We start from the raw sequence: 18,257 nt of genomic DNA on the forward strand, positions 1-18,257 counted from the left end.
CGGGAGGTGCGGGAGGTGCGGGAGCCGGGGAAGCAGCAAGCCGTTCTGGAAGAGGCATCCACTGCCCTCTGGTGCTCACTCGAGGAACTGCAGGTGCCTCCTGCCCTCCGGGTCATTCATTCAGTGGCATTTATTGAGCGCTTACCGTGTGCAGACCACTCATTCATTCAATAGTATTTATTGAGCGCTTACTATGTGCAGAGCACTGGACTAAGCGCTTGGAATGAACAAGTCGGCAACAGATAGAGACAGTCCCTGCCGTTTGACGGGCTTACGGTCTAATCGGGGGAGACGGACAGACAAGAACAATGGCAATAAATAGAGTCGAGGGGAAGAACATCTCGTAAAAACAATGGCGACTCAATAGAATCGAGGCGATGTACATTTCATTAACCAAATAAATAGGGTAATGAAAATATATACAGTTGAGCGGACGAGTACAGTGCTGAGGGGATGGGAAGGGAGAGGGGGAGGAGCAGAGGGAAATGGGGGGAAAAGAGGGTTAAGCTGCGGAGAGGTGAAGGGGGGGACGGTAGAGGGAGTAGAGGGAGAAGGGGAGCTCAGTCTGGGAAGGCCTCTCGGAGGAGGTGAGTTTTAAGTAGGGTTTTGAAGAGGGGAAGAGAATCAGTTTGGCGGAGGTGAGGAGGGAGGGCGTTCCGGGACCGCGGGAGGACGCGGCCCGGGGGTCGACGGCGGGACGGGCGAGACCGAGGGACGGTGAGGAGGTGGGCGGCGGAGGAGCGGAGCGTGCGGGGTGGGCGGTAGAAAGAGAGAAGGGAGGAGAGGTAGGAAGGGGCAAGGTGACGTAGAGCCTTGAATAGACCACTGTGCTAAGCGCTTGTAGCCGGGTCGACTGGGCAGGCTTCGCTGGGCAGGATTCTCTGGGCAGATTCTGGGAGGGGGTCGGGGTCGCTTGGTGCCAACAGGGAGAGGGCCGCATGAGCCCCAAGTTGGAAGGGAGGAAGCCCACAGCACTTAGGTCCATACGGTAATTGATTTATATTCATGTCTCCCTCTCTAGATTGTATGCTCTTTGTGGGCGAGGACCTTGTCTACTAACTCTGTTACATTGTACTCTCCCAAGCGCTTAGTACGGTGCTCTGTACACAGAGAGTGCTCAGTAAACTCGATTGATGGAAACAAAACCAAATATCAGACAGCTCTGGGCAGGGTCGGTAGAGGAGAGAGGTCATTCACTCCCACCCCCTACCTCCAGGACCTCAGAGTCCCCAGAAATACGTTCTTCCCTGTTCTCCCCTTTTCTCAAACATTCCCAGATCCGAAGGCCCCTGGAGGCAAGTTCTTCTCCAAGGGTCAAGGCCAAACTCTGGACCCCTGGACCGACCCCAGCAGACCGCACTGTGAACGCTGTCCATGGTTCCCTTCCCGACCCAAGGGACTGCACCCGGCGACTTCCTCCCCTTATCTCCTCCCCTCGCCATTCCGTTCCTCCCCACTCTAACCCACCCACCATGGACACCGTTCATCTTCACTCTGCTCTGGAGTCTCTTCAGGGCTCACCACCGTTGTCACCAGTACAGTGAGTAGTCTCAAAAGGGAGAGCACTCTGCTGGGCACCTTTTGAGGGCAGAGCTGTTTATTAGGCGCCCACTGTGGGTAGAGTGCTCTATTGGGCAACCTACTGTGTGCAGAGCCCTATACTAGGCGCCTACTGTGTGTTGAGCACTGTGCTGGGTGCCTCCTGTAAGCAAAGTGTTGTCCTGCCTGCCTTCTGAGGACAAAGCACTATGCTGGGCACTTGGAAAGAAAACTAAAGACAGCCCTTCTGGAGCTCATGATCAGGGCAGAGGCAAGCGGGTACAGTGCCTGTCACATAATAAGTGCTTAACAAATATCATTTTTAAAAATAGACTGCTAAATACACAGTAGGTAAGGAAGTGTAGAGTCAATCATAAAAACAGAAGGAATCAAACGATATTTGTAACAGATAACAAATACATAAACACACGAGTACTGCAGGTGGCTGATTAGAGATGATGATCAAGGAAGTGGGAAGTGACTCAGGAAGGGCCTCTGAGAAGAGGTGGAATTTAGGAGGTTTTGAAAGGGGGAGGGGTATAGTTTTGCAGAAGGTGGAGGGGTGGGTATCCCAGGCAGGGGTTCTGGGTCAGGAGAGTTGAGAATAAGGCACTGTCAGGTAAGGGGTTTGCGAGAAGCACAGAGTGTCAGCTGGGGAGTAGCAGAAGAAGAGAGAGTCTGGGTAAAGAGGAGAGAGCTCTTGACGACTGAAATCCCGTGGTCCAGGGAACTTGGTTTTACGTCAGAAGAAATGGGCGATGGTTGAGGTGTTTGAGGAGACAAGCAAGTACAGATTGCTAAATATACAGTAGGTAAAGGACCGTAGATTCAAATAATATAAACAAAAGTAAGGAATCAAAAGATAAAGCAACAGGAAACAAATAGGTTATCACACGAGGGCTAAAGGTGGCTGATGGGAGATCATGATCAGGGAAGTGGAAAGTGCATCGGGGAGGGCTGTGGGTACATGAAGCAGACATGGTGCAAGACTGGGGCGGAGGGTGGCAGCGGCAGGGCATGGGGGCAGAGGACAGGGAGCACGGTGGGGATGTGGGGGGAGAGCAGCTGGTAGCAGAGTGTAGTGAGGCTCGAACCGGACACGGAGGGGAAATTGGGAGGGCGGGGGTCGCGGTGGGATGATGTTGGCGGGGCGGGGTGGGGTGAGGTGTCGGGCAGGGGCGCGGTGGGGGTGCAGCAGGAAGCAATGGGATGATAGGGAGGGGGGGGGGAAGGAGGGGTGGGGGTGCAGTAGGAGGCCGTGAGGTGATGGGGGGAATGGAGGAGGATGGTCTTGGCCGCGGTTCGAAACTTAAAAGGGCTGACCGCTGAAAGCAACCCCGGCGTATGCAGGTACCGGAGCGGGAAACGTCACGGCTTCCTTACCTGGGGGTGGTCCTCGGAGCAGGCCTGGAACAGGCTTCCCTATGCCGTCATCACGCCGTCCACAACGCTTAACGCCATGTAACGGCAGCGCTCGGGGTCGGGGGCACGTGGGAGGCCTCGGGGCGGGTCATCGGGACTCCACCGGCCCCGTGCGGCCCCACTTGAAGGCCCGGAGATGCCAGGGCCCCTACTCTGGTGCCCAGGGCGGAAGGGGGTGGGCGTCACCTGGCACGCACCTGTCGACCGGTGGCCCTCACACTTGCACACACACCACCTCCTGTCTTTCCTATCCCTGTTGACAACACCCCTGCCAAACAAGCCCGTAACCTTGGCATTAGCGAGTCCCTGTCCTCCTCTGGTCTGGAGCTCCCTCTCCCTTTTGTACAGAATTAGGAGAAGCAGAGTGGGGTAAAGGAAAGAGCACAGACCTGGTAGTCACAGGATCTGGGTTCAAATAGTCACACAGCAGAGAAATGGAGGAGCCAGAATTAGAACACAGGTCCTCTCCCTGGTCCTTTCACTCCACTAAGCCACACTGCTTCCTACCTAACTACATGCCCATAATTTATTTTAGGGTCTGTCTTCTTCTCCAGACTTAAAGCTGCGGGAAGGCAGGGGACATGTCTGCCGATTTTGTTGTACTCTCCCAAGCACTTAGTTCAGTGCTCTGCACACACCAAGCGCTTAAGAAATATAACTGATTTATTGAAACACACACATGCACACACACATGAACACTCACCTGTATGGAAGCAGGGTAACTGGATGGACAGGCCCCAGTACCCAACCCAATTACAGTCTCCTCCTCAGAGCCAACATGCCCCCTTTTATCAAGCCTCCTCTTTGTCATGGGCCACCATCCTCTTCTCCAGCTGATGATGATGATGATGATGGTATTTGTTACTATATGTCAAACACCGTTCTAACTGCCAGGGTAGGTGCAGGCTAATCAGGTTGGACACAGTCCCTGTCCCACGAGGCGCTCACGGTCTTAATCCCTATTTTACAGATGAGGTAACTGAGCCATAGAGAAGTGAAGTGACTTGCCCGAGGTCACACAGCAGACAAGTGGTGGAACCAGGATTAGAACCCAAGTTCTTCTGACTCCCAGGCCCGTGCTCTATCCACTAGGCCATTGCAGTTTCAGGTCAGATTCCTTCATTCATTCAACTGCATTTGAGCGCTTACTGTGTGTAAAGCATTCGTTCATTCATTTCATTCAATCGTATTTATTGAGCACTTACTGTGTGCCTAGCACTATACTAAGTGCTTGGAAAGTACAATTCAGCAACAAACAGACACATTCCCTGTTCAAAATGACCTCACGGTCTAGAGGATGCCAAGTTAACCCAGGCTAGTGGAACCTGCTTCCCCCAGCCCCTACCCTTTCCTCACTCCAGGTTGGCCAGCTCCTCTGAACCACCCCAGAAAGAACCTCCTGTATCCCAACCCTATTCCTATCCTTCCCTGAGGATTCTCCTCACAGATCTCTTACAACCATCTCAGGCCATGGGTCTGGAGCTGCTGACTGTGCAGTGACCTTGGGGGACTGGAGGGAGATACAGAGGGGACAAGTGACCGGGGGGAGGGGGTGACTCTGGGAGAGAGTGACCAAGGGGTAACCCAAGGGAGCTGGTGATCAGAGAGGTGACCTAGGAGGTCAGTGACCAAGGAGTGACCCAGCAGAGCCAGTGACCGGGGGGGTGACTCGGGGGAGATGATGATGAAGGGGTGACACGGTAAAGTCAGTGACCAGGGGAGTGACTGGAGGCAGTGACAGGGGGTGACCTGGGGGACAGTGAACAAGGGGCGACCCGGAGGGGCAGTGACCAAAGGGTGACCCGGGGGTAACCCTGCAGAGATAGCGACCAGGGGAGTGACCCGGGAGATAGTGACCAAGGGGTGACTCAGGGAATACTGTTTCCTGGGGGTGATCCTGTGGAGACAGTGACCAGGGAAGTGACCCAGAGAAGACAGTAACCAGGAGGTCACTCTCGGCCATCTAGAGGGAGAAGCAGTGAGGGTCCCCCAACTCCCTCAGAATGGACGAAGTATCTTGGGGAGATGGGAAGGTCGCCCCTTAATCTGAGTCGCCCTTACATCGTGGGGATCGGCCTGGAGGTGGAGAATGGAGTCGGGATGCAAGCTGGGATTCGCCTAGCGTCTCCCTGGAGTTTTAGCAGCTGCTCGGAGCTCTGCTTCTAGGCTCCGTCGCGGCTCCTTATGGACAGAGAATGTGTCTGCCGACTCTGCTGTACTGTACTCTCCCAAGCGCTTAGTACAGTGTTCCGCACAGAGTGAACGCTCGATATATATACCAGTGATGATGACGATGCGGGGTCCGAACAGCTTCTCCCCTTCCCCGCCTCCGACCCGGCCGGTGCCTCGAGCCTAGACAGACAGCAGGGTGGGGGTCCGGGGAGCAGATGGAGGGAAAGGGGCCGTGTTGGGGGAGGCGGCGGGGCCTCCCGGTGAGTCACCCTCCGAGGGTGGGATGTTGTCCGGCCTCTGTCCAGGCGGCTGAGCTGCCCTGGGGCAGAGGAGGGGGTGGGGGCGGGGACCACGGGGCCGGAGGGCCGGATCCCCGGGACGGGCCTTAGGTTCGGGGGTCTGGGGTGGAGGGCCAGGCTCGGGGCTTCTCCCCGGCCCGCTCCCCCGTCGGAGGCCCCTCGGCGCCGCCTGGCCCGGGACACGCTGTTCTGGCCGCCGCCTCCAGGCCGCGGAGCCCGGGGAGAAGCCCCTCCCGCCGCCGGGGGACGCGAGCGGCCCACGCCGTTGAGCTCATGGCCGTCGCTGCCAGCGCGGCCCGGGGCCAGTTTGCATCTGCTCGGGGCCCTCGGAAACCTTCAGCCCTCCAGACCTGCGACCGCCCGCCTGCGCCCTGCCCGGCCCTGCCCTGTCCGGAGCCTCGACACTGCCGCTGTTGCCCCCCGCCGCAGCCGCCCCTGCCCCGGCAAGCCCCCTCAGAGTTCGAGAGGGACCAACCCACCCCCCTGACCCTCCCCTCTCCAGTGACCCAGCACGGACGGTCCCACACCCCGATTCTTCTCTCTCCAGCCCTAGGGACTCAGCACTGACCGTTCCACACCCCTGACTCTCCCCTCTCCGGCCCTGACTCTCCCCTCTTCAGGGACCCAGCACTGACCATTCCACACCCCTGACTCTCCTCTCTCCAGCCCTGACTCCCCCCCTAGGGGGGCACGTCCACGATTTTTCCCTATCCATCGTTGCCCCTAACTCTTCCCCTCTCCGTCCTTGACTCTCCCCACGGTGACCCAACAGAGACAATCTAACACCCTCGACGCTCCCCTCTCCGTCCCCTCAGCGAGCCAAATCGAACCGACTGCCTCTCGCCCCCGGATCCATGCAAACCTCTCTGGGATCCGGCTCTGCGTCACCTTGTGGGAGAGGGTTCCCCGTGCTCAGCTCATTCTAGGGGAACAACTGCTTAGACCTGATTCCTGCTATTTGCTCTCAGCTTTAGAGAGATGGCAGGGCCTAGCGGATAGAACACGGGTCTGGGAGTCCGAAGGTCATGAGTTCTAATCCCACCTCTGCCACTTGTCTGCTGTGTGATTTTGGGCAAGTTAGCTCCCTTCTTTGGGCCTCAGTTACCTCATTTGTAAAATGGAGATTTAGACCTTGAGCCCCAAGTGGGATAGGGACTGTGTCCAACTCAATTTACTTGTATCTTAGTACAGTGCTTAGTACAGTGCTTGGCACATAGTAAGTGCTTAACAAATACCATAATAATAATAATAATAATAATAATAACCTGCTTCCTCTAGATCCAGTGGAGACTCTCACCTCGGATGGATGGGATTTGGGGAACGGCAATTCTGTGTTCAACCTGTCCAGCCCTTTCTTCTGCATCCCACCTAGCAGCTGTCGGCCTTGGCTGAGTCACGAAGTGAAGGTTCAAGGGGGGCCTTGGAGGGAGAGACATGGGGGACAGTGTAGACAGTAGGAAAGGCAAGAAGCCCGGAAAGGCCCTGAAGGTGAGAAGGAGAGATATAGAAGGGGAGAGAACGGGAAGTGGGGAGAGGAAGGGCTGATCAGTAGAAAGAGAAATAAAAGCAGGAGAGATCGGAGAAAAATGCAGATGAGAAGAAGAAAGGGAACTGAAAGAACCATGGGGAAATAGAGAGAAGGAAGCTCAGTTGGGTTCTCAGAGAGAAGCTCTGGAGAGAGAAGGAATAGCTTCAGTGGGAAGAGGCAGGTGGCCAGAGAGGGGGTTGGAGAGAGAAGGAGGCAGAGAGCGAAGAGTAGGGGGGACGAGAGGGGTCCAGAGGGATGGAGTGGGGTGGAAGGAGAGAAGGAAGGAAGGAGGGGATGTTGGTGAGAGGAGGGAAGGGATCGGGGAGCAAAGAGGCACAAGGCCAAGAGCAGGCGACGCACATGTGCTCGGGCGTGAGACCTGGCCGCGGGCCCACCCAGACGGCCTGGGAGTCCTCCAGCCGCGGGTGGTCAGTGCCAGGAATGAGGGTGGGAGCGACTGCAGCCGCAGGCAACCCCGCCAGACGGCCGAGGCCCCTCATTCCAGTCCCGTTAGGACACTCCTCCTGCACCCCGCCCTCGCCCCTCTCCCTCCCTTGTTGTTGTGGCAACGGCAGAGCTGAGGAGGTCCTTTCTGGGGAGGGGCCGGACCTCGCGCTCCAGCCCGGGCTGAACAGAACGGCCGGCCGAGAGTGGAGGGGCGCGCCTGGCAAACCGAACGAGACGGTGGGAGAGAGGGAAGGACGGAGAGAAGAAGGGAGGGAGGGAGGGAGGGAAGGAGAGAAGGCGAGAGGATGGGAAGGAGAGAAGGAGGGAGGGAAGAAGGGAGGGTGGGAAAGAGGGAAGGCGAGAGGGAGGAAAGGAAGGAAGGAGGGAAGAGGAGAGGAAGGGAAGGAAGAGCAGTGAGAATCATCCTATGACCAGAGCCTGGTCTGGCCGGGGGGAATGATAGGATCACTGAGATCAGGGAGGGTTTGGGGTTTTTTTTTGTGGGGGGGGGGGGTTGAAGGTAAACTTTCCTTTTGCCCGCAGTCTAAGTGATGGGAGAGACTGAGGCAAGCAGGGGAGAGAAACCTATCCAGGAAGCTGGAGGGAGGCTGGATGGAGGAGGGAGGCTGAAGGGAGGAGGGCGATGGGGAAGGCTGGAAGGAGCTCGCTGAACAGAAGAGATTGGAGGAGGCAGTAGATTCGACAGAAGAAGCTGGAAGGGGGAGGCTGGAGAGCAGAGGCTGGATGGAGGCAGGAGGAAGGACAAAGGAGGCTGGATAGAGGAGGGTGGGGGTCCGGTCTGTACTGACGACCAGCCTCCTGTCTGCCCTCCCCCCAGAGATGCTGCCCAGTGGTCCCCATGTCTTGCTGTGCCTTGTGGCCCTTGCTGCTCTGTCCGGTGAGTTGGGGGACCGCATGGGCAGGGCACCCAAGACACGGATAAGCCATAAGATGTGGGACACAGGAGGATGGGTGGGGGAGGACATAGCATGGAGCAAAGGATTCAGGATATAGAACAAGGCATGGGGCACTACATAGGACATAGGACATGGGACCCGGGGCTCAAGACATGGAAGAAAGTTTGGGCATTGCACAGGCATAGGACACGTGGCATGGGACACAGGCCAAGGGAATGGGACCAGGGCATGGGACACGGGACAAGACATGAGGCCCAGGATATGGGAAGATAGGCCCACCACAGGGGGCCAGGAATTTGGGATAAGACAGAGGGACTGAGGGGGTACAGCCCCTGCCAAGGGGTCGGGGGAGGGGTAATAGGTGAAGTGAACCTGGGGGCAGTGTAGTGAGGCTGTGAACAGTAAAATCCACAGCTCAAAGCCGGTCGCGGGAAGGCGGGGTGAGGTCCACAGGAGACTTCAAAGTAAAGTGGGACTGAGGCCCGTGAGGGTGGCGGTGGAAAGTTCAGTGAGGGGACAAGGTCAGTGTAGGGGCGAGTCAGTGTATGTAAAGGCGGGGAGGTCAATGGATCAGTTGTGTCAGGACCCAGAAGAGTATGACAAGTCCAGCTGGCAGTGGGGTCCCCTTGGCGACACTCTCCGCTCCGACGGGAAGAGTAGAGACCATGGGCGGGGCCGGACTCACGCATCTCTCCTCACTCCCCCATCCTCTGTCCTCTCTCTCCCTCCTTCCTCTGCAGCCTGGATACAGCCAGGGGCCAATGCCCAGCGAGGGGGTAAGTGTCTCTTTGTGCCTGCGGGGCAGGAGGGGCGGAAGGGGGACAGGGGACAGCAGAAAGAGAAGAGGGGATGGGGAAAAAAAAAGATCCACCCAAAACAGACGCTACTTTTCTTGGAAATGCTGGAAGCCAGAGCGGGTGTTACCAGCTGCGTGAGGAAAGGAGTTAGGGAGTGGAGCCGGTTGCCCCGGGTTAACGGGCAAAAAGATCGGGTTGGCTAGACGCCGGCCCGACTTGTGGCGCTTTTCGGGGTTGGAGGGCTTGCAGGGGAGAGGCGAGGCGGACGGACCTCGTCGCCCGCCTGCTGCTGCTGCCCGGCGAAGTCACGAAGGGCTAAGCCCTACCCCGCGGGACACCGGGCGCTGATGGCGGGGGCCTTCTTCTCGCAAACTTGGGGGCGGGGCAGCAGTGAGAAGGGGTGGTGGTGAGGAGGACCAAACGGGAAGAAGGGAAGGCCTCCGTCCAGCTGGGGGGTTTAGCGAGGAGGATGGTGTCCCGCCCAGTCGGGGACATGGAAAAGGGCACCCAGTCCAGCGACGAGTTGTGCGAAAAGGGTGGCCCACCCATCCGGGACATGGAAGAGGGTACCCCGCCCAGCTGGGGGCAAAGGGGGAAGGGCAGTAGGCTTAAAAAACGGCAGGCGGAAAAGTGGGCGAGAAGCCATGGCTGAGTGCAGCGGGGTGTCAGATGCAGGATCGTCAGTTAGTCACATGTTGGCAGGCGAAAAGGTGGAAAGCAGCGTGGCCTTAAGGATAGAGCACGGGCCTAGAAGTCAGAAGGTAGTGGGTTCTAATGCCGGCTCCGTCACTTCTCTGCTGCGTGATCTTGGGCAAGTCACTTCATTTCTCTGGGCCTCAGTTACCTCATCGGTAAAATGGGATTTGAGTCTGTGAGCCCCATGTGGGACAGGGACTTTGTCCAACCCGATTTGCTTGTATCCACCCCAGCGCTTAGTATAGTGGCTGACATAGTAAACGCTTAACAAATGCCGCAATTATTATTATTATTGGGAAGGGTCAAGATCTTGACCGCACCGTAAGGCCGAGCACCAGGGACAGCCCGGTGGTTCCGTTGGCCTCTAGAGGCCACGAAGCCCTACTGCTCTGAGCCGGCCAACGGGAGGAAAATAAATTCCGGATCCCAGAGCTGGAAGAGATCTCGTGAGTCAATATCCCTACCTCCAGGCAGAGCCGGACAGAGGCATTCAAGCCTTTAAAGGCGCAAGGATGGGATCCCACGACCTCCGGGGAATTCGATCCTGCTCGGACCCACTGTGTCGAAATATGGGCAAGTCAAGGTGTCAGGCTACCGTTGCTTAGGCCGGGCCTCTTGCTGTGGATCCAGGGAGTCGAGGTCACCTGCTCCCTAGCTTCTTCAACACCTGCAGGCCTTTATGACATTCTTCCTCACGGGGAGGCATCGCAAGACTCATCATGTGATCTTCACCCATGAAACTGCAGCTAGCAAATAAGATGATTTCATGTTTTATCATTGACATTAGTCCACCAGTAGTTTTACTGAGAGCTTACTCTGTGCAGACCACTCCACTGAGCTCTGGGGAGGGTAAAATAGAATTAGTAGACTTGATCTCTGCCCGTACAGTATATCTGCCCATCAATTAATCAATCAGATTTATTGAGTGCTTACTGTGTGCAGAGCACTATACTGAGTGCTTGGGAGAGTATAAAATAACAGAGCTGGTAATCACATTTCTTGCCCACAGTCACCTTACAGTCTAGAGAGGGAGACAGATATTAATATAAATAAATACATTACAGATATGCTGTGGGCTGAGGAAGGGGTGAATAAAAAGGGAGTTAAATCATGGTGACACAGAAGTCTACTCTGTGCAGAACACCGAGTGGTGTGCTTGGGAGAGTACAATAAATAGACATGATCCCTATCCTCAAGAAGCTTACAAACTAGCCTGGGGAAGAGGAGCAAGATGTTAAAATCAATTACAGGTAGGGGAGAAGTGCCGAAGTGTTGAAGTGGCAGTAGTAAGCACTTACTGTGTCCTCTAAACTGTAAGCTTGTAGGCAGGGAATGTGCCTGTTTATTGTTGTATTGTACTCTCCCAAGTGCTTAGTGTAGTGCTCTGCACACAGTAAGTGCTCAATAAATACAATTGAATTGATGTAGCAGCACAAAGCATTGTACATCAAGTGGGTGTTGACTGCTCAAGAAAGCCTTTCTGAAGAAGATGTGAGAGCAGTATTCTCATGGATGTAAAGGGAGAAGGAGTTCCAGGCAGGAGGGAGGGTGTGAACAAGTGGCCAGTGTTGAGAGAAACAAGAATGAAGCACAGTGAGTAGCTTGGCTTGAGAGGAATGAACAGTGCAAACTGGGGTGTAGTGGAAGAGGAGGGAGGATCACAGTAGAGTGGAGTCAGCTGATTGAGTTCCTTAGAGTAATGGTCAAGAGTTTCTGCTTAAGACCAAAATGGATTGGGGGACCATTGGAGGTTCCTGAGGAGTGGAGAGATGTGTACAGAAGGTTTTAGTAAAATGATCTAGGCAGCAGAGTGAAGTGTGGACTGGAGAGGGGAGAGGCTGGAGGCAAGAAGCTCTACGAGGAGGTTAATGTCGAAATAAAGGTGGGATGTGATAAGTATTTGGATCAGCACAGTAGCAGTTTGAATGGAGGAGGAGGTGTGGATTCTGGAGATATCGTGAGGGAAGAACTGAGGGGATTTAGTGCCTGACCAAATACCCCGACTGAAGGAGAGACCATTTGTACATTCCAAGTGCTTAGTACAGTGCTCTGCACATAGTAAGCACTCAATAAATATTGAATGAATTGAATGAATGAGATGAATCAAGAATAATGCCAAGGTCGTCGACTTGTGAAACAGGAAAGATGATAGTATTGTCAACAGGATGGGCAAGTAAGGGGGAGGAGAGGATCTGGGAGGGAAGATGAGGAGTTCAGTATTGGACCTGTTGATTAGAGGACCTGTTGATTAGAGTTGTCCTGGAAAGAGAAGGAAATGTGAGATTGCAGAAAAAGAGAGAGGTTGGGGATGGAGAGGTTGCTTTGCCTCTCTCTTCTCGTCCTCTTCCTTATCCTTCTCTTCCTCCTCCTTCAGTCCTCATCTCTTCTCCTCTGTCACCACCTTCCCCTAATTAGAGTCACCGTCCCAGGGTGGAGGGGCAGTGGAATTTCTGATCAGTCGCTATATCCCTCAATTGTGTTTCCTGAGAGGCTATGGTGGGCAGAGCACTGTACTAAACATTTGAGAGTGCAAAAGTCATGTCCCCTGACCTTCAGGAGCTCTCACTCTAACAGAGTTCTCATGCTTCGTTTCCCTAGCGTCCTCAGTGGATGAGGTAGGAGCTTGGCACTGGGGCCAGGGGCCATGAGTGGCGGGATGGGTGGGGTCCTCACTGTGGAATGAGAGGGGCTGAAAATCTTCTGCTTCTTTCAGATGACACGACTCCAGAGACCTTCACAGATGACCCTAGTAAGTGTTCCATTCGGAGAGGAGGAGCCGGAGGGCTTGGGGCCGGGGGCGGGGGGGGGGCGTGATGATGAGAGGGTCACAGACGAGGGGCCGAGGAGCAGGAGCGGGAGTGGGGAACGGCCCCAGTTCAGAGAAAGGCCATCTGTGGGCAGAGGAGAGGGAGCGTAGCCACACGGGGACAACCCCCAAATCTGGCTTGGCCCATTACGGGGAAGTGCTCTGCATAACTTGCCTCCTCTTTGGCCGGGCTCCCCTCCGACTGCGGCCGCCTCTCCCTGCTGCTGGCCCTTTTCCAGCTGCCCTGGGCTCTCCTCACGCCCCCCGCTCCCCGCTCCCCTAGGATCCCCTGCAGGTCACGCCCTGTTTCCTGTCTTTCAGACCTAGCAGTGGATGACCCCCCGACGGATGACACAGGCGAGTTATAGTAGACGTGGGAGATCGAGATGGGATAGGAGCCACTGGCTCTGCTCTGGGGCCGCTGCAAGGTCAGGGGGCTGCCCGGGGTGGGGCGGGAGCACCGCAGGGCCAGAGGGCAACCCTGCCGGGGCCACTGAGTCGGGGAGGGACCTCCAGAGGCGCTCCAGAGGTTGGCGTCGTTCAGGGAGGCGAGGTGGTCAGAGCGCTGCACCAGCTGCCCTCCTTCCCGGCCTCTCCAGCGGGCTCCCTCCCGGCCTCTCCCGCCGTGCCCTGTGAGAGAGTTTACCAGATGCCAATCGAGGCGCCACCCCGACTGCCCCCGCCAACCCCCCGCCCACCCTTGGGGGCCAGGGCTCCCCTTTCACTCTGCTTTGTACCTTGGCAGCCCTGGCCGATATCCAGCCTCTAACGGACGATTCAGGTGAGTTCGGTCCCAGGGCAGTGGCGTCCACGGCACCTCTTCGCCCTCGCCCTCCTCTTCCCCGCACCCCTCAATAAGTTCCCTAGTCTCAGCCCTCTTGCAGGCCGCCCGCCACTCCGTTCTGTCCACAAGGGAGGGGGTGCTCCGCTGACCTGGAACCCATCGGCCCCCCAACTTTCCTCTCCCTTCCCCTGCTAGGCCCAGCCAGACCCCCAGACCCCTCCCGATGCCCCTCCGTTGCCCACCTGCCCGGTTTCATCGGGCCACCGCGCCCACCGGTCCCCTCTGAGTTCCGCTCCCAGGCCCGCACTAGACGAACCCCCATTCTCGAGGCAGATCCTTGAGCCCCAAACTCTCCGGAGCCCCGCCAGACCACCCCCGTCTCTCCCGGGCCCTCGACTTGGCACAGCGCCGGCCGGATTCGGGGTCCGGGGCAGCGCTCCGAGGGCTTTTAGGGGATTGGGGGGGGCAGCGCGTTGGGGGCGATGGGGAAGGCCTACCTGGACACACCTGACTCCAACCTCCCGTCCGAGTCGCCCCGGGGCCGTGGAGGCTGCAGGACCTGGGTTTGGGGAGGGGAAGGGCCCTGCCTCCGCTGGACCCAAGTCCGTCTTCTATCTTCCAGCCGCCTCGGACAAGAACGCCACCGCAGGTACGAATGCCCCGCGTCCCCTGCTCCACACCCTCTCTCCGCTGCGGGGTCGGCCGAAGGATGGGTTAGGGTCCCCCTACCCCAGGGCCCAGCTCACGGGAAGCGAGGGGGGACCGGAGCTGCTCCAGATTAGTGATCCACCCGACCCTGAGCGGCCGGGCCGGGGCCCCTGGGGGTGTGGGGGGCCCCGGGGGCGCTGGAGGCCCCATTCCGGATCGGAGGCTGTAGGTTTTGAGAGGCCCAGGCGAAGCCCGGCAACTGTTCGATTCGCCCCTTACTGGGCGCAGCCTCCCTTGCTCAGAGCGGCGCCCCCGGGCAGTGGGGAGATCTTCCGGGTACCGAGGGCTCCCCAAGCAAGGCGGTCACCCGGGCACCGAGGGCTCCCCGGGCAGGACGGTCACCCCGGCACCGAGGGCTCCCCGGGCAGGACGGTCACCCCGGCACCGAGGGCTCCCGGGGCAGGGCGGTCACCCGGGCACCGCGGGCTCCCCAAGCAAGGAGGTCTCCTGGGCATCGAGGGCTCCCGGGGCAGGGCGGTCAGAAGGGCAGCGAGGGCTCCCCGGGCAGGGCTGTCACCCGGGCACCGCGGGCTCCCCGGGCAGGGCGGTCACCCGGGCACCGAGGGCTCCCCAAGCAAGGAGGTCTCCTGGGCACCGAGGGCTCCCGGGGCAGGGCTGTCAGACGGGCAGCGAGGGCTCCCCGGGCAGGGCGGTCACCCGGGCACCGAGGGCTCCCCGGGGCAGGACAGTCCCCGGGGCACCGAGGGCTGCCCAAGCAAGGAGGTCTCCCGGGCACCGAGAGCTCCCCGGGCAGGGCGGTGACCCGGGCACCGAGGGCTCCCCGGGCAGAGCGCTCCCTCTCAGCCGGACGCCAGGGGGCGCAGCGAGGCCGAGAGAGTTAGACGGCCCCCTGGTGGCCACGGGCTGCTTGTACACCCATCTGTGGCTGCCCCGTTCCCTCCGCCTCGGCCTCGGACCCCGTTCCAGAATGTCGGGAGGAGCAGTTCCCCTGCACCCGCCTCTACTCGGTCCACCGGCCGGTCAAACAGTGCATCCAGCAGCTGTGCATCACCAGGTAGAGACCTCTTCGGGCGGGAGGAACGAGAGAGCGGTCAGCGGGTTTGAACTACAGCTAGGAGCCGAGGGCCTGCTTCATTTTGGGCCCTGGGGACGGCTCAGGAGAAGGGCCGGTTGTGCCAAGAGAGCGAGGGGGCTAGAGGAGCAGCATGGCGTAGTGAATAGAGCCTGGGGCCTGAGAGTCAGAAGGTCATAATCCCAGCTCTATCTGCGGTGTGACCTTGGGCGAGTCACTTTGCTTCTCTGGGCCTCAGTTCCCTCATCTGTGAAATGGGGATTGAGATTGTGAGCCCCACGTGGAACAGGGACTAGGTCCAACCCAATTTGCTTGTATCCACCCTAGTGCCTAGTATAGTGCCTGGCATATAGTAAGCATTGAACAAATACCATAATTATTATCATTGTTGTTATTAGAGAGGAAGGGGCTTCATAAATCGAGTCCTGGGGGTGGGGCAGAACCAAGGGCACAACTGGCTGAGGGTGAGGCTGGAAATGGGATCAGGGGACACACACTGGGGAAAAAAGGGGCAAGGCTGCTGGCAAGATGGGGAGCCACGGACAAGAGAAGACCCGCTAGCTGGTGAGGGCTGGGGTTGGGGAGTGGATTCAACCCAGGACCCAGGTGAGGGGTCCGGGCTCGCCTTGGAGGACTAACCAGAGGGGGAGGTAGGGCGGAGTGGGACAGGGCAGGGTGGGCAGAGCAGGGTTGACCTCAGGGGACTGGAGCTGGGGCACAGCAGCCCTGGGGACTGAGGTTGAGGGCAGGGCAGGGTCGGACCTAGGAGCGGGGCCAGGGGCAGGGAAGGGTTGATTTCAGGGGTTGGGGAAGAGTAGAGAGGACCCAGGGGACCGGGCCTGGGATCGGGAGCCGTGCCCCTCGGCTGGCTCAGTCTCTGTCCTCACCACACGGTGACTCCGCATCTTGCAGCCTGCGCCGCATGTATATCATCAACAACGAGGTTTGTTCCCGTGTCGTCTGCAAGGAGGATGAGGTCATGAAAGGTGAGAAGGCAGCAGGCTTGAGCGGATGGGCCAGGGAGCGTTGGGGGGTTGGCTAGAGTGGGGAGAGGCTGCAGGATCAGGTAGGGAACAGCTTCCTACCCTGCCCGACCCCTTCTATCTGAGAGCCAGCTGAGACCGGAGCCCAGGCTTGCATCCACCCCACTGGGCCAGCGGGCCTTCCCTAGGCAGGAGCAGTCAGTGGGTCTGGAGTCAGGCTCTGGGGCCTGAGCTTCCTGTTCTCTGGCAACTCTCTAAGCCCCATTTAGCCCTCCTCAGGCCCCCAGCTAGACAGAAGAATCACAAACTCCAGCCCAGCCCTACAAAGGGAAAACCCCCTTTTACAGATGTGAAAACTGAGGCCAGACAGGCTGCCCAGCAGACCAGTGGTTGGGCTGAGAAGACCCTACCCCCGGCCCCTGACCCGGTGGACTTCTGTGGGAGGCTGAGATCCCGCTGGGCAGAGTAACGGGCTGGGACCGGGCCGGGGGCCGGGCCGGGGGCCCATGGGTACTGTTGGCTGTGTATACTGTTGACTGTGTACCTAAGGGACCCTGAGGCCCTCCTCACCTTCGCCAGCAGCCAGCCCCTCAGGGAGAGCGCGGTCAGAAGAGCCACCACAGTCATAGCTCCTTTTGACTCAGCCGCCCACTCCCTCCTGGGTCCTCGAGTCAGAGCAGGACTGACTTCGCGGAAAGAAACTGCGTTCAACCTGGAGTAGGCCCTGGGGGCTGGGGATGGGGGCAGGCCAGGCCCTGGGCCCCGGGGACGGGGGCAGGTCAGGTTCCTGGGGACAGGACAGGCCCTGGGTGCCGGGGATGGGGGCGAGCCAGGATCCAGGAGGCCAGCCAGGTCCTGTGGGCTGGGGGCAGGCCCGGTGCTGTTGGGGAGTCCATAAGTGGGCCCAGCAGGCTTCAGTTTTTAATCTCTCTGTGATGGGTGGCAAATTTTCTAGGACCAAGTGGGTACGGGAGAGAGAGCTAGGCAAGGATGGACACTGAGCCCTCTGACTCTCTCTCACAAATACCTCCCTCCTTCTCCCTGGTTCTCTGCCCCCGCCCCAACACTTCCAGATGAGCTTTGCCGCCATTTGGCTGGTCTGTCCCCACGCCGTCTTCGCCGTTCCAACTTCTTCCGCCGGCCCCATTGCCGGGACGAGAACCCCCAGGGACCTCGTGGCCTCTGAAGAGAAGGAGGCGAAGGAGGTGGAATAAGAAAAAGGGGAGGAGAAGGAAGGAAAACATCACCGACCTCCAAGAAACCCAATCTGCTTCACCCTGCCTTCTCCTGCCCTCTAACCTGCCCTGCCCTCAGCCCCCCAACCTGACCCTGGCCCCTTTTGTCCCCCACAACCCTTTTCCATCTCTCTCCCCCTTCCCCTCTGTCCTTTCCACACTGCCCTCCCCTGCTTCCCTTGCCCAGCCCTGCCTTCCCTTAGGGGTCTCTGCCAATGCCCTCAGCCTCCAACAGGTAATCTCCATTGGTCCCTCAGCTCCCCTAGACCCTCGCTTGGGGAGAAGTGCAAGTCTGGAATTTTAGTTCACAGATCGAAGTTTCCTTTCCATATCCTAATTCCCTCCTCCTTTTCCCTCCCTTGCCTCCTTCCTTCCGTGCCCTTCCTGGGGCTCTCCGCCACTTAGCCCCGGCAGCACTAGCCTCTGCTTGGGGGTCTCTTTCAGGGCGAAGGAGGGGATCTTTTGTCTTGTTACTGTTATTCTCCCCAAAATACTTTGTTCCCGGCCCACTACTCACTAGGAGCCCAATAAATTCCATTGACTGACCGACTGAATGAATGAATGACTGGGACAAGGGGAAGGGGAGGAACTGCTCCGAAGAGTCGCCAGTCTTCACTGTGCGGGCTAGCGTCTCTCCCTGGGGTAGCGTCTCTGGCCATATTTTGAGAAAGAGGCTTTCCCCCTCATTAACCTCTCCCCTCCCCAAGCAGGGAGCCTCTGGACTGGGTGGGGGTGTCTGCCCTGTGCCAGACTCCCTGGGCCCCCACCCACGAGGGCCACAGATTTAGGAACCAGAGTGGGTGCCCGCCCTTTCCCCTGGCATGACTCCAGAGGAACTCTGACCAGAGCCCGGAGTGTAGAAGCCAATTCTGGAGATGGGCTCTGGGAGAA

General features: G+C 58.3%; 1 protein-coding gene across 1 annotated transcript; it reads left to right on the forward strand.

The window, feature by feature from the left end:
* Window positions 1–7,535: 7,535 nt before the first annotated feature.
* MFAP5 (microfibril associated protein 5) lies at window positions 7,536–17,912 on the forward strand. The gene is made up of 10 exons (XM_029054212.1): window positions 7,536–7,644; window positions 8,246–8,305; window positions 9,065–9,100; window positions 12,531–12,566; window positions 12,945–12,980; window positions 13,369–13,404; window positions 14,030–14,056; window positions 15,043–15,130; window positions 16,061–16,134; window positions 17,205–17,912. The coding sequence occupies exons 2-10, from the start codon at window positions 8,248–8,250 to the stop codon at window positions 17,315–17,317; spliced, it is 504 nt and encodes a 167-aa protein (XP_028910045.1). The 5' UTR covers window positions 7,536–7,644; window positions 8,246–8,247; the 3' UTR covers window positions 17,318–17,912.
* The last annotated feature ends 345 nt before the right edge of the window (window positions 17,913–18,257 follow it).

Source organism: Ornithorhynchus anatinus, chromosome X4 (genome assembly GCF_004115215.2).
Source record: "Ornithorhynchus anatinus isolate Pmale09 chromosome X4, mOrnAna1.pri.v4, whole genome shotgun sequence".
Taxonomy (NCBI): Eukaryota; Metazoa; Chordata; class Mammalia; order Monotremata; family Ornithorhynchidae; genus Ornithorhynchus; species Ornithorhynchus anatinus.

Coding starts and splice junctions, on each gene's coding strand:
- MFAP5 (XM_029054212.1), top strand. CDS start 8,248: ATGCTGCCCAGTGGTCCCCATGTCTTGCTGTGCCTTGTGGCCCTTGCT. Junction 12,567..12,944: donor GACCTTCACAGATGACCCTA/GTAAGTGTTCCA, acceptor CCTGTCTTTCAG/ACCTAGCAGTGGATGACCCC. Junction 16,135..17,204: donor GGAGGATGAGGTCATGAAAG/GTGAGAAGGCAG, acceptor CAACACTTCCAG/ATGAGCTTTGCCGCCATTTG.